Raw genomic sequence first — 15,495 nt, 5'->3', positions numbered from 1 at the left:
AAATAAACAGTTGGGTGCTGCTATAGGCCAGGTGATGGAATAGATGGTGGAGATAGTATGCATAAGCAAATAGAAGCAATGAGTAGAAGGAGGGTAATTATTACGGGGGATTTCAACTATGGTAACATTGATTGGAAGGAGGAGAGGACACATGTGAAGAAGGAACTGGATTTTATTCAATTAATAAGAGATAACTATCTGAGACAGCATGTAATTGAAAATACTAGGGGTTTGAGAGTGCTTGACCTGGTAATAGCATCTGAGAATTTGTAATGAATATGACTATTAGTTGCCACCTATTGGTGAGAGTGATCATAAGGTCTTGACCTGGGAGGCTAAAGGTGTGGAATTTTCGATTAAGACAGGGTATATGTGGAATTACCGTGTTGGCAAGTATGACCCTTAGGAGATTGCTTGGTTCAGTCCCATGGCATGTAAAACTGCAAGGGCTGGATGTCGATAGAGCATGGGAAGTGGTCAAGGAGCATTTACAGGGGCTGATTGTATACCTAGGGTCCGAATAGTAAACCAAGTAGGGGTTAAATGGATGAATAACACCATTAAGCTTGAGCTGCAAAAAAGAAACAACTGTGGAGGGAATTTAAAGAGAAAGGTGACCTGCAGGCACATGAACGTTATAAAGCGCAGGCCAGAGGGGTAACGAGTGTGGTAAAAAAAGCAAAAGCGGTTTATGAAAGGAAACTAGCTATGCAAGCTAAAGAGAATTACTGAGCGAGCACTTTGCAAGAGTATATCATCCAGGTGGTGACATTGAAAAAATGAAGGAACCATTAGTTTATACGGGAATTGTGATGAATGAAGTGGAGGTGAATAGTCTATTACAGAACCTTAATGTGAATACATTTGTGGGATTGGATGGTATACCTGCACGCGTCTTACGTGAAGCGGCTAAAGAATTATCAGTGCCCTTTACCATATTGTTTAATCTGAGTCTCGGGTCTGGTTTAGTCCCGAAGGTGTGGAAAGAGGGGAAAATAGTTTCACTGCATAAAGGAGGATCCAAGACTACGGTTGCAAATTACCGACCGATCAGCATATCAGGAGTCGTTGTCAAGGTCTTTGAGAAAGTAGTTCAAGAGAAAAATACAGGAATGGATTGATGAAAATGAGATACTGTACGGGGGACAGCATGGCTTTATGAAGGGTAGATCATGCTTCAATAACTTGCTCAAGTTTTATAACACAGCGACGGCTGAACTGGATAAGGGTAATGGGTTTACAGTGATACTGCTGGACCTGGCTAAGGCATTTGACAGGATACCACATGGAATTCTAATCCGTAAACTACAGCATATGGGAATGGATATAGGGTTGGTCAGATGGATAGGTGGGTGGTTGATAGAGAGATATCAAAGAGTAGTTTATTCAGGAGTAGAGTCCAAAAGACGGCCTGTGACTAGTGGTGTGCCGCAGGGTTCTGTTCTTGGACCACTGCTGTTTAATTTGTTCATTAACGATATAGGGAATGATCTAAGAGGAACAGTTCATTTGTTCGCTGATGATGCAAAGTTGGGTAGGGCGATAGTGAATGCAGAAGATGTCCAAATCTTGCAGGACGATTTGGATAGATTGGAATTCTGGGCTAAAGAGAATGGATGTCAATTTAATGTGACAAAATGTAAGGTTATGCATTTTGGGTGTAACTATACTCCAGGAGATTGATGAGGCCAGGAACTTCGGAGTGTTGGTGGATAGGGAGATCAAGTTTAGGGGGAACATTGCAAAAGTGGCTAAATCAGCTCATCAACTCACTTGGTTGTTGAAAAATACTTTGACGAGCAGAGACAAGCAAGTTACTTTAACCTCCGTACCGAGCCTTGATAAGACCTCATTCGATTACTGTGCTCAGATTTGGTCACCTAGGTTTCTTCTTGATGCGAAGTAGGTGGAGAGGATCCAGAGGCGAGTGACCAAGATGATAGCAGGTCTATGGAATGAACCTTATGAGAACAGGTTGAAGATTTGTGGGTTGCAGAAAGTAGTTGATAGGCGGAAAAGGGGAGATATGATTGAGACATTCAAATTGCTAAAGGGTTTCTATAGGATTAATTCAGAGGATATTTTTGAGATCAGGACTGGTGGTGGGAGAACTATGGGACACCTATGGAAGCTGGGCAAGAGTGTGGTTAGCAAGGGTGTTAGAGCTGGGGTCTTTACTTTTTAAGTGGTAAATGAGTGGAATAAGCTGCCAGAGTCTGTTGTGGGTGCTATGACAGTGAGTGAGTTCAAGGCAAGGTATGATAGATACTGCGAGAATGTCGTATAGTTGTGTGGACATGATGTTTAAGGCCTCCCTCGATGAGTCTAAGGACTCCGTGGAGTCGCCCGTAATAATAATAATAATAATAATAATAATAATAATAATAATAATAATAATAATAATCTTTCAAAGAGAAAAGAAACAATCATGTGTTCAATGAAAATGTTTCTTTTTCGACATTTATTATTGTTGTTGTTGTTTTCGTTAGGATTACTATTAGTTTTAATATTAATTATAATATTACATTGTCCTAATCATAATAATTTTAATAATATGTAACAAAATGCACTCTTGCATTTTGTTACAATATTATAACTAATATAGTTACAATATTATATTAGTTATAATATAATAGTTTAACTATATTATTTATTATTAAACCTCCGTATCTCAGTCCGTATAGACGAAGCCCTTTGGTCAGAAAGACCTAGGTTCGATTCCCGTTTGACGCCCTCACATCATAGATCATAAGGAGCAAACCGGCTCTGTGAACACACACGGATCTACAGTCATAAAAATATATTTACTTAATCCCTCATTAGGAGAGATCAACCCCCAAAGATACAGGAGGAAACCCCATACTAATAGTATTGTCATTCGTTTTATTTATATTCAATTAACAGAGTTCACAGTCAAAAAGAGAAACATGAAACAGCACAATGAAATTTTAACTGATAAATTAATCTAATTCAGACTTTATTCAAAGGCCTAGGAATCGACTAAATATTGTCATAAATTGTGAGATGTCACTAAAATGCCGTTTTCTGGAGTTGAGATGGAATTGCTGTTGTTTTCTTGCTCCAAAGGCGTTGAATTTCAATTTCCGGATCCTTATACTTGGCCAGATTTTCATGCACTTTTTATTCTATTCTACCATCGCCTGGTATTGCCGCATCAATAAACCACACGTATTTTTGTTATTATTGTTTTATTTTTTTACACCAGGTGGCAATTCAAATTGGTCTTTGTTAATGTGTGTTAGCATAAGAACGAAAACAAACAAACAAAAAAAACAGCTCTGTGAATAGGATAATAATAATAATAATAATAATAATAATAATAATAATAATAATAATAATAATAATAATTGTGCGTGTATGTGTGTGTGAATCCCACGAAAGATTCTACTAATACTAATTTACCTATAATAAATTAGTATTAGTACAGTTGGTGGGCTACAGTTAAATAATTCGAAAACTGCTCTGACTAAAAAAAATTGAGTTATAGTAGAACAAAAAAGTGTTTGTTGTGAACTTTTTCAAGCCACTTCAGGCCTTCTACGAGCAGACAGTGGTCTCACATCAGAAGATGAAATTCATCTACCACCTGAAGACATTCACAAACATCCATGACCTCCACGAATCTACAGCCTGCTGACTGGAACATATTGTATGCATATTCTCTTATAATACATAGAATTTGTAACGCTCTGTTTAGTTGCACGTGGGTGTGCTCAGAACAGACCATTTATAAAACTGTTTACCAAATTTCTACAAATACAAGCAGGAACCATTCCAAAATTGCAACATTCTGCTATTATTTCACCATTTCCCGCTATACGCTTCGAATAGGCGAGGCCTTACGGTATCGTTTATATTTAAATTCATAAATGTGTATTACGTGACGCCTAACCTGGTGTAAGATTTTGTTTTCTAATTTAGTGCTGTTTCCTCAAAAATTGCGCTGTTCATCCGAACGAGGACCTATGGTTTCTTTTGTCAGCGAATTCGCACATCAGTTGATGATACTTCTCCACAGTAATTTTTTTTTCCCCATTTCAAAATGCTAATTACAAAAGATAATTAAAACGACTGCTTATGACATATGTATTAAACTGATACGTCAGCTTAATGGTTTATCTTAGAATTAATTACGAAATTAGACTTATTATTGCAAAAATTATTATTATAAAAATCTCTGAAAATTTGTTAACGCCGAAGGATTATTTATGTATGAATTTTACTTTATAACTCATAATGCAACGTTTGAGGTAAGTTACGATTTACGTTCGCGAAAATTTTTGTGAAAATGAAATCGTAGAAAATGTGTCAACAAAAGGTAGAAATGCGACAGTCTTTCCAAAAGAATTGCCTACTTTGTGATAGTTCCCTACCACCTTTCTTCTCTGCCTACCCAAAAGAGATGTGTCAGCGAAATAAAATCTAAAGATGGTTGGAAGTCTTCTCTTTTTTCATATTCACTCAACACATTTTCTCTTTTCAATTCATCGCTCCACTCTGTGACAAATTTTTCAAAGCTGTCGCAGATCTTCGGGTTGTTTTCGGAACTTTGAACTGTTCGTCTTCTCTTAACGTGTATTTTCAGTTTAGGAAATAAGTTCGATGAAGCAAAAAAAAAAAAAAAAAATAGGGTGTGGGTAGAGGCGGTCCCACAACTTTAAATTTGATCTCTTTGATAGCTGTTAAAGAGAACGAAGTTCTAGAACAACCTCATCGCAGCCTTAACTTAGCTCCATCGGTGAGAAAATAGTTTTAATCAAGCTGAGGAAATTTGATACGAGGCTTTGGAAAAGTTATTACGCAGTCGAGAAAATGTATTTATAGTGACAGAGATTGTTTAAATAGTGTATGAAAATAAGTAGAGATGTAAAACTATCTTTTTGTTTTATTTCATTAAGACATTTTTTTGCGTACTCTGTTGTAATCGAGGCATTATTTTCGGAAAGTGTCCCTTTGTATTAAATTTTATCAAAATCGGTTTATCCATTCTTTAGCCTGTTTTATGTAGACGAATAGACAGATACAAAACGAATTTAATAGCTGACGCCTGAACAGTAGAACTGATTTTATCAGTTATAAGGTCCTATCACTTTTAGCTATATGATAACAGTAACACCCATTTAGAATTATTGACTTAATTTAGTCCTAATACTGGACTACAATACAGGTTATTTCATCAGAGAACTATTTTAGTGCATTGTCATTTCTATCTCTCTCCCTCAGATAGTCATTAAACCATCATTATTGTAATTGTAATTGCGAATTAAATGGCTTTTATAGCATGTAAAGAACTCGTCTTCGATCAGGTGATTAAGCCAGTTAAAACTTGCACAATGATCATTCAAAAAAGATGCATGCAATTTGTGAGAAGGCATTCTAGCTCTGGAAATATAGCGCTGCTATTGTGTGCTATCCCTCGTAATACAAATCACATTGACTAAGTTCAAAGACTTTCCCTCTAACATGGAAAACTCAACGATTGTGACATTTCATTTATGACCCAAACTAAAGGTGAGTTCATGACTGAGATGTGCAAGAATAATGAAAACTAATTCTTTTCCAGTGCACAAAAAAAAGTCAAAATAGGAAAGGACTTCAAGCTTATAACAACATGTTTAATTTATATATATATATATATATATTTATTTTATTTTATTTTTTTTTTTTTGAGCCTGTGTAGCTCAATAAATGTGGCGTTTGCCAACCACGGCGCTTGGCCGCACGAAGGAAGACTTGGTTTCGAGTCTAGTCTGCGACTAGAGGAAATTTTTCTAAGCCTTTTTTCGACCGGTTCCCGAGTTAGTCGATCTCTGGCACGGGTAAGCAGGTTTTTCCTCCCGGAAACTCGGGTTTTTCGTCCTGTAAACTCAAGAAAATCGACCGTAGAACCCACATTATTTCAGACATTAAATATATTGTGTTAGGGTTAGGGACCACGAGATGGCGGCACATTCGAGCCGTCTCTCTTCACTGAGTACCGCTTAATTAGTGATAGCTTTGGGCCATCCATCTCTGATTGGTACCAGTGGAGATTGAACTGCCCACTCAGTCTCCAAAAGTTAGATAGGGCTAAATGGCCTCGCCTACTCCCCGTATACGGGAATAAAAAGGCGTTAGCTGATTTTTTTTTTAATTTTTTTTTTTTTTGCTTTCCAGTTCAAACGAATCTTTTCGTTTGACTGAAAACAAACTGATGCGTTTCTTTAAATCACCAATTCACATTATATTTAAAGGAGTTTCGTATACTCACCCGATTAATCTTGGGGAGACATTCTAAAATGCTGAACATTAGTTTGGCGTTTCCCTCTGGATCGTCAGGTAAGCAAACGCTGAGCCCATCAACCAGCATATCGAATAACCCTTTTGTGAACAAAGGCTCTGGAAGTTCTCTGAGGTAGTCCTTCAGAACACCTGTCAGAAACATACCAAAATATAGTCAGAATGATCAAATTATTTAACTGGTCTATGATAATTAAACCATTTAAGCGTTTTGATTGATAAAACGGTGTTAAAATTGATAAAAAGCGAAGAAAATATAACCAAATTTGATTGAGTGTAGTTCAAGGTCCTAACAAGACTCTTTTAGGGCGGGCTGAATCTTTGATATTGGATCACTAATAGATGTCCTTCACATAACACGTCTCTTGATTATTTCCGACATGCTCGGCCAAAAATAAAAAAGTTTTTAGTTTTTCGTTGAAATATACAGCAAAAATTTATTCGAACACGAGACGTGCAATTTTTTCTCCCCCAATGAACACGTGTAATTGCGATCTTAACTAATAGTAGCTCGATCTGAATTTGGCATCATATTTAAAAGGTGTTGATTTATAACAGTTTAAACAATTTAAATAAGTTTTCTAAGTTTAATATTTCATTTTACACGAAAGGTGATTTTTATTGCATGGTATGAGTCCGCCATCCTTCTTATTGTGGAAGGAGGGGACTGAAATGGTTTGAACAAACTACATGTGTGGTTTCTAGAGCAGGGTTCCCAAATTATCGAACCTTAGCCCACCCACGGTACTGTGATATGCTATTGGTTTAAAACGTAACATGGATGAGATTGTCATAAAAAGATTGTCAATTCGTGTTGAAGGGAAGAAATGAATAAGGCGATGTATATATTCGTCACCAACATGCGAAATCACGTGCTTTATACGTAAAATTTTCCATCTATTATACAAGCAAAATAGTTACCACTTTAAAACCTACAATGTTCATAAAAGAAAAGCTAATTTTCCGATGTGTATTAATAAATAACTCATCCCACAAGATGTATTGATTACCCTATCATCGGAATGGATTCTCCTTCTTCGGCCATGCACAGAAGTGTCGAGTTGTCTCGCATCTGTGGTCGAACAGTAATTATCTTTTAAATTGAACTTTATGATTTCAGAATTATTATTACGTAACACCTTATAAGTGTGTAAGAACTCATCGCAGGAGGGCACGCCTCTTAACACAATCCAGCTTCTACAATACTCGGCACTCCATCAATACACATCGCTACTATACATCATCTACTCGCAGCGCCATCTCTCAAGATTGAAAAATCTGATTGTCTATGAAGACATACTCTACGAAGGCACCACTATAACAAGCATAGTAAATAGGTGATGTCAATACTTGGAGCCCTACTATTTCCAGTTTTATTGCTATCTCATATTTTAGAGAAGACGTTTATGCTTGATATTAATAATATCTTCGCAGCAATGAAAAAGATGGTGACAAGCAAATATGCAAACTATGCTATTTCAAGTGGAACAGATCCAATAACTTCATTTCGAATGTTTCATCAGATAGCAGGATGAAACCTCCAGCATAGCACGTAAAGATATGAAAAAAATGCGGATTTTAATAAAAGTTAAAGGGTTTTTTAATAAATGGAAAAGTCATACGCTTCCTGATAATGCTTCAAATAGATACGCATCTCTATGGGTCACTGCCGCTGCTTTCAATGAAATTCTACTACGATCGTATACAGGCACATTTTATTATGTTCGTTTCATTAATTTGTTTTATTATTTTGAGATCCGTCAATATAGTAAAAATGCAGCCACACTGAATATTTATTACTATTTTTGCGTAACACCTCCAAGGAATGCAAGGACTCATCGTGAGAGGGCACTACATCTCACAGTGTCCCTTACTTAATCCTCCATCTGCACGACAATGCTACCATCAACACACAGCGCCATCTACCGTCCACCACCACTAGTATATAGTGCTGTAAATTGTGTGTTCTCATGACCGATTTGCCTGTAAGACGAAACTTGGATAGTCGCAATCGTAATTATCACAAAAAACCCTCAAGAGAACCTCACTGATTTTTTCAAACCTTCTAAATCAAGTCTTACCATTTACGATTTATAAACATGTAATCATCGAAGAGGAAAAGATGAATACAGTTCAGATTTTGTCCAGATTTGATTTTTAGAGTGCTGAGACACATTTTTAGTAATTAAATTAGTTCTAAATTTATTTAATCAAAATATTTTATAAAAATGATAATATTTAATCCTCTGGTGCATTCCAATAGAACTGTTAGCTGGTGAAAGAAAAATCCTGGAAGACGTATTGAATCATGGATTGTAATAATTAATATTACTTATACTTTTAAACTTGATCAGACGATGAATTATGTGCAATGATTTGAATATAATTAATTATTATTACAGAATATCTCAAGTAATGGTTGGCTTTCAGGAAACTCATCATTCAGATACATGTAATAATTGGGCGCTTACGAATCTAAAGCATGTGTTGAATCAACGAAGTGAGAAATGTAGTGGTGAAAATTATTAGCAGTAAGTACGCTGTTTAAATACGTAAACACATAGCACTTTCGTCCTAACTGTCCGATTAAAGGTCCGATCATTAATCTTCGTTGAATATGTCGGCATTCTGGTGTAACAGTGCCAAATGTTTGTATTTGGAGTAAACAATATGGATAGTAGCACATGACCTAGTTATCCTAGCTGGAAACATTAAGCTAGATCAAAATGAGCGATTGGCTCAAGGATTGTGCGCAGTTTAGTTGGTCATTTCGAAACAATATATTTTTAACGTTCATTGACAGTTTAATCCATACAGGATTTATTCCTATTTTTAATGGTTGAAATAACAAATGCTTATTATTAGATATATTAAATAAATTATATTTAAATAGTTCAGCTAGTAAATTATTCATAAGAAACTAAATATTATAATTAGTCGATAGTCAAGTCAATCAATTTTTTTAATCCACAAAAATTGGTCTTCGGTTTATCCTCACAAAGCATTCGATAGTCTTCCCACCTATCGAATTTAAATTTAGATATTTCTATTTGGTAATATTAAGAAATACTAATACTGAAACGTTATACTTTTTAATAAGCGATGTATTTTTAAATAAGATTTACGAATGTAACATTTATGTTATTTAGATGTAATTTTCAGTGCAATTTATTGTTTCCAAGTTTCAAAATTTTATATCTAAAAGCATAGAAGATACTTAACTGCTCGATTTCAGACCTGAAGTTAAAATACGAGACTAAACAATGTCACGTGAGTTCAGAGAACGGGAAATTGACTCGCAAAAGTCGTGATGACTTCGTCGTAATTCAATATCAATAAATCTTTTCGATTGCAAAAGTTGAAAGACTTTAATCGCTGAATAACTACAGTTTCGCTAAAATATCTTTTAGTTAATTTCTACGAGGAAAGTAGTTTTTTTATGCTTTTCATCTGGTATCCAGTCCCCATACATAAAACATTCATGCTGTTTTACGTCAGATTTTGAACTAAATATAGATAGACTGAACGCTTTTTTTTTTCTCAGAATAAGTTGCACAAGGTCAGATGTAAAGTAGTACTAGTATTATAGCTACTGACTAAAAGATTGCTAGCTAAGTAATCCCGAAAATGAAGGCATTCTGTTGCAAATGTATCTTTTCGAGAGTCTAACTGGTAGCAGTTTCAGAAATGTCGTGCCTGTTCTGAAATCACGGAGAGTTCACGATATCTATTTTAGGAAGAAATGATAATAGATTTATGAATGATTTATACGCTTAATTCGGATTTCAGGCTTTTTATTATAAGGTAAAATGTGTTTACTCCCAAAGTTGCCTTCCTAGTCATTTCAGATTTATTTCCTTATATTTCATCAAAAATTAATTTTCCCCTTTACGCTTTCCCCGTTTTTTTCTAACTGTTAATAGGATGGAAAGGTTAGCGCGCGCACGCACACACACACACACACACACACACACACACACACACACACACACACACACACACACACACACACACACACACACACACACACACACACACACACACACACACACACACACACACACAAAAGCACTGATCGAATAAAAATGATGATTCATAGTTCGTTGTCGATTCATGGACTGGATTCGTAGATTTAGTTAGCTCGCTGTGAATTGTACTCAATAAATTTTTATAATTGCATATATTAACCGGCCAGTTGGTATGTTTTGTTTGAAGGATAAAAACTTCTCCGCCTCTACCCTGAGACCTGCTAACTCATCTTTGACCTCCGTTTGAAAATGGCGTCTCGCCCATGAGATTTGAATCCGGGTCTTTATATTCTTCGATATCTGTTTATTTTCATACTTAATAATTTGAAATGATCATTAAATAAAATATTTTTTCGCGAAACGTTTAAAATTTTATAAATAACTTTTGTAGTTTCATGGCATTGTATTCTAGTAGTAAGAATTAAATGATAGTTTATTTTATTTTATTTTGTTATTATTTTTTTCATTATAATGCAATACATTTTGCTTCCATGAACGTGATGTCGTGCCGAGAATCAGTCAAAATGATTGAATACCATCGAAAAGAAAAAACGGCTCCACATGAAGCGAGATCATTCACAATGTGTATGTACCCTATTTGAATTCAGAACCAATCTTTTTGTTGTCAAATTCCTAAACTTGACAATGTAGGCAGTTGCTATGCATATATACGTTCAACAAAACTTTTTTTAAAATTGCTGTATATATTTTTATCCTATAGCTTTTAATTCCGATTTAATATCAACTGAATCAGTGCTAGAATCTTTCACCTTTCTTGAATGCAAAAAAAAAACAAAAAAAAAACTGTTTTTTTTAAGTTAACTATCTCTTCTATATAATATCGCATCTTTCAGAGAGTAAGGTGAATGCTTCCCTAATTAATAGAGCTACTCACTGGAAACATACAAACACCGCTATAGAAACGGGGAAACTAAGAAAGCTTTAGTCGTAACCAATGATTGCTACTTTCTTACATGGCTGCTTCAACCTTTTATGTTCTCTATCACATTGAAGTAAGGAATGAAATTTTGTATAAGATAGAATTTTCTGTTCTCCAAATGATAAGCAATGGCTGCATTAAAGAGGTGTTTCAACATGTTCTCATTCTCACTCTAAAACACACACACACACACACACACACACACACACACACACACACACACACACACACACATTAAAATATTCTACCCACTCTTATGATTTTTAGCAGCCTCTTTTTTATAATTCCAAACATTCCAACCCACATTTGGATCCTGACCAAATTCTTAAGAAGACGATTATTTTCTTTAGATATAATTCACAAAAGAAATATGAAAATGGAAAAACCAGTCGCCCGATCGCACTTGGATAGTCCGACGAATATAAACAAAAAAGTAAGAGGTTTTTTTTTTTTTTTTTTTTTTTTTTTTCAACTTCGGTTGTATCTGAGTATTTTACAGCTTAAATCATGAAACCATTAGCATACAAAACACGTTTGCCCTACTTACCAACAAATTAAGCAGCTCGATGGCGAGGGGAAAAAAAGATCACATGAATGGAAATTTAAATGCATTTTTAGTTATGGATAAAAGTTAAAGAAAACAAGAAGTTAGAACGTTAGACAGTGAAGGCTTTTACAATTGAAAATATACACTTTTTCTTTTTATTTTTCTTAATAAATCTCCTTTAGTGCGTTGAGTGTTAATACTCGAAATTGTTTTCTGTCCGTTCTCTTCTCTTATTAATTTATTCTCTAAAAACTATTTCTCTTACACTTTACATTACTAATATGAAATGAAACAAATAACATGATTCATTTTAAGTTGCTTCTAACATTAGCAAAGAGACGGAACTCAAATTAACTCATAACGACGTATATATGAGGAACAATCTTTTATAATCTTTTCAGTATTTTAAGCGACCAGTGAAAGACTTTTGAAACTTTAAGGACAACTTTTTATTAGGGGAAAAAACAAAACAAAACAAAAAAAAACAGATATAATAATGCAGTTCAATATCCTACATAACACTTTATTAAAAAGAAATATTCACATGAAAATTAATAAAATTAGCTTTATAGCTAGGTTTCTAGCGAATTAAATAGCATGAAGAATTTTTTATTTATTTATTATTTTTTTAAGTCATTATAAAGGAAAATGTAAATGAAATAACCATTAATAGGCGATTACAGTTCTTCATTTGATCAAACAAAGGTTTTGTGTGACTGAATTTTCACGTAAATGCCTGATAAATTATGTAGTTTCTATAAACGTCCACAAATCATTTTCTTTTTTTTTTATTTTTATTTTAAACCATTAAACCAATCCTCGGATAGATTTACCATAAGTGCCACAATCACTATAAGATTTTAGGGATCGTTGTTTGTATTTCACCGTTTTTCAGTAAACTAGATTTAAGTTCGTTTCAAATATTACAATTCTAATTTATACGTGTTCGTTTTTTCTTAATTGCCTTCGTAGCCAAACCAGACATGCTGGCATAATTCCAAGCAACCCAACCAAACCTTTCCAACCGAAATGCAAACGTCAAGTCGTTTTTCCGAATGTGTTTTGAGGTTCCCTCTAAAAAAATCAACAACTCGAATTAGGAACAATAAATAAGTGATCTAGGTAACCAGTCAGATCACCTTTAGGACTACTTCCGGTTCGGACTATTATACCACTCGTATACAATGACTAACTAACCCTCCTGTATTACGTAATCCTGGCTGAGTTGAAATAAATTTATTTTCTAAAAATAATACCAAGTGCTGTAGCAAGCCGATTTGAATTTACAGCATATCATTGCTCCTAAAATTTAGAATAAAAACATTTCGATTTTTATTCTTTCTCATGGAACGGTCTCATGTTTTTGAATCCATTAATAACTGAAGAATATTACAAAAGTTATCTTTAACTTCTTACCTGAGGTTTCCTTGCAAGAAGATATCATCTGTCTTATGATTTTTACTGTCAATATACGAACTGCAGATAACTTTTGCGACATTTTTCAATATATCTTTCTTTCCCTTAGGTGGTAGTGTGCAAGATACCAGACCTGATATGAGATCTGAGGAAAAGTACTCCACCACAGCCATAAATTTAACATCACGAACATTGAACCGGAGATGCACACCAAGCCTTGAGGGTTTTACAGTCATCTCTGTTCACTTACACCGTATAATTATATAAATATCCAACCTTCTTGCTTAAGTTATTCATTGTCAAGATTGAAAGTAAGGGGAAAAAAAAGAAAAAGAATCTGGAAAAACAAATTTTTTGAAACTCTACAATAGTCAAAAAATATTCGGGAAAAAATGAATTTTAATAGGATCTAGTAATGACATATTTTAAAATTGATTAATTTTTTTTTAAATTCCGAGCAAAGTCTTCATTTTATTGTACCTACTTACGGATCAATTTTGATTGATAGTTACAACTTTGCTATTAGCTACTAAAGAGACATATTTCAATGACCCTTTCAATTTTCTAAAGCCAACTGAGTTTTTGCACATAACTCCCCTCTTAAAACTGTCAACGACTCTTATTGTGCTCGTTATATGTTCAGCTCCTGGCAGTGTTGACATTTTAGGTGTCCTTCAGGGGTGAAAGCGCAATTCTAATTAATCACAAGTGGAAGGCAGCAAAATGATCTTTCTCCAGGACGACATGTCTTGGAAACGAGGCCCAATCACTTTAAAAACAGTGACAAAACTAGAAACATTTGTTTAAAGCACGATGAAAACCGCATAAAAGTCTGAAAACATTCTTTAATAAACATTTAAAATACGTTCTACTATTTGGCTGACTACGCATAAAATTCGGATGGCATAAATTTAGAAAAACTATGAGATACTGCTACGACAATCTAAAGTAACAAAATGATGTGAATAAAATAATTAATTATGTACCAAATGTATATGAAATATATATTAACTTACTGACTACATGAGAGGTTGATTTACAGAATCTTCAAGAAGATAGCATGGACCAAACGCAGTACTTAATTTAGATTTTATGTTAGATGAGATAACCTTTTTAAATGAATCGTACCCATGGGTAGGCTAAGGATTTCATAATCTGGAATCCTGCTATAAATATCAAACATTGAACTATTTTTTTCAATCCATGTTAGGCTTCCAATATCAGACTGATGATTCCACCGCTTCGTTGACACCCATCTAAAGAAAATCTTACATTCAAGCAAGTAGCAATTGTAATTCCTGATTTTTATAATTTTTATATACTTATTTTTTCTTGGGTGGAAAACAAAATGTCCTTTGGAGCTTTCTGTTGTTATGCCTGTGTGATCATGTGGCAACGGTTTTGGTATCATAACGCTAGGCCACCATAAGAATAAACCTTGTAGGTTCGATTCTAATCCAGCGAGTCAACCATTGGCGCGCAGAATAGGATATTTTGCCTCCATCTCAGAAAAATCGACTATATGAATCACACTATTCAGACAATAATGCGAGTGTTAGGATTTAAGGCCACGAGATGGCGGCAATTTCCAAAAGTTCTTTAGAATTAAAAGAGTTCTGTTCCACTTGATGAATAAAACGAGATTTATTTTTAAATAGCTAATTTTGGCCTGAATCCTCACGGAATTGTCGTAATCAGTTTAGTCGTATGATTACGAAACGTTCCCCAAAATTAGTTCACTTTAGGTGAACAGATATCACTCAACCTGCTACATAACAGGCCTACAACTATTCTGTAAACTTGACATTAAGAAGTGCATTAGTGCATTTAGAAGAACATCCAATTCTTTTGGTTAATAAAAAAAGTAGAAATCCGCCTAGGACGCATGGAACCTTCATGAAGGGCTTTTCAGCTCAACTTACGCTAGCCAATCTCAGAGAAGTTGAAGTGTTTTTCCCTCTGTAAAACAGATAAACAGATCGAAGAACATTAGACAACTTAGAAAAGGTCAACTGTGCATATGAGATACTATGCAACTGTCACTGGAGACAATGATCAAAATCAAGCAGCTGTCATTTGTTCACCAATGAGCAACTAAACCAAAGTCGAAAAAGTCACTTTAAACGCATGTCATTGATTAATAGAAAACAGTTTCTAACTTACACGGACAAAAATAGAGGAAGTGCACTGTAAGCAGAACAGTGGTGGTCGTATATAATGGTCTTTCTTCGGGATGCCTAGCGCATTGGAGGCAAACGTCATTT

General features: G+C 34.7%; 1 protein-coding gene across 1 annotated transcript in view; it reads right to left on the bottom strand.

Moving 5' to 3' along the window:
- LOC150100757 (rho GTPase-activating protein 100F-like) overlaps positions 1-15,495 on the bottom strand; it is a 136,205-nt gene that overhangs the window by 10,858 nt on the left and 109,852 nt on the right. Inside the window, exon 8 of the mRNA XM_090401884.1 lies at positions 6,272-6,432. Within this exon, the coding sequence (XP_090258010.1) occupies positions 6,272-6,432 (161 nt within the window). The remainder of the gene's footprint in view (positions 1-6,271; positions 6,433-15,495) is intronic.

Source organism: Typopeltis vanoorti, chromosome 12 (genome assembly GCF_054136105.1).
Source record: "Typopeltis vanoorti isolate ZY-2024b chromosome 12, IOZ_Tvanoo_1.0, whole genome shotgun sequence".
Taxonomy (NCBI): Eukaryota; Metazoa; Arthropoda; class Arachnida; order Uropygi; family Thelyphonidae; genus Typopeltis; species Typopeltis vanoorti.
Note: the sequence above shows the minus strand (reverse complement) of the source record. Positions and strands in the feature narration are given on the sequence as shown.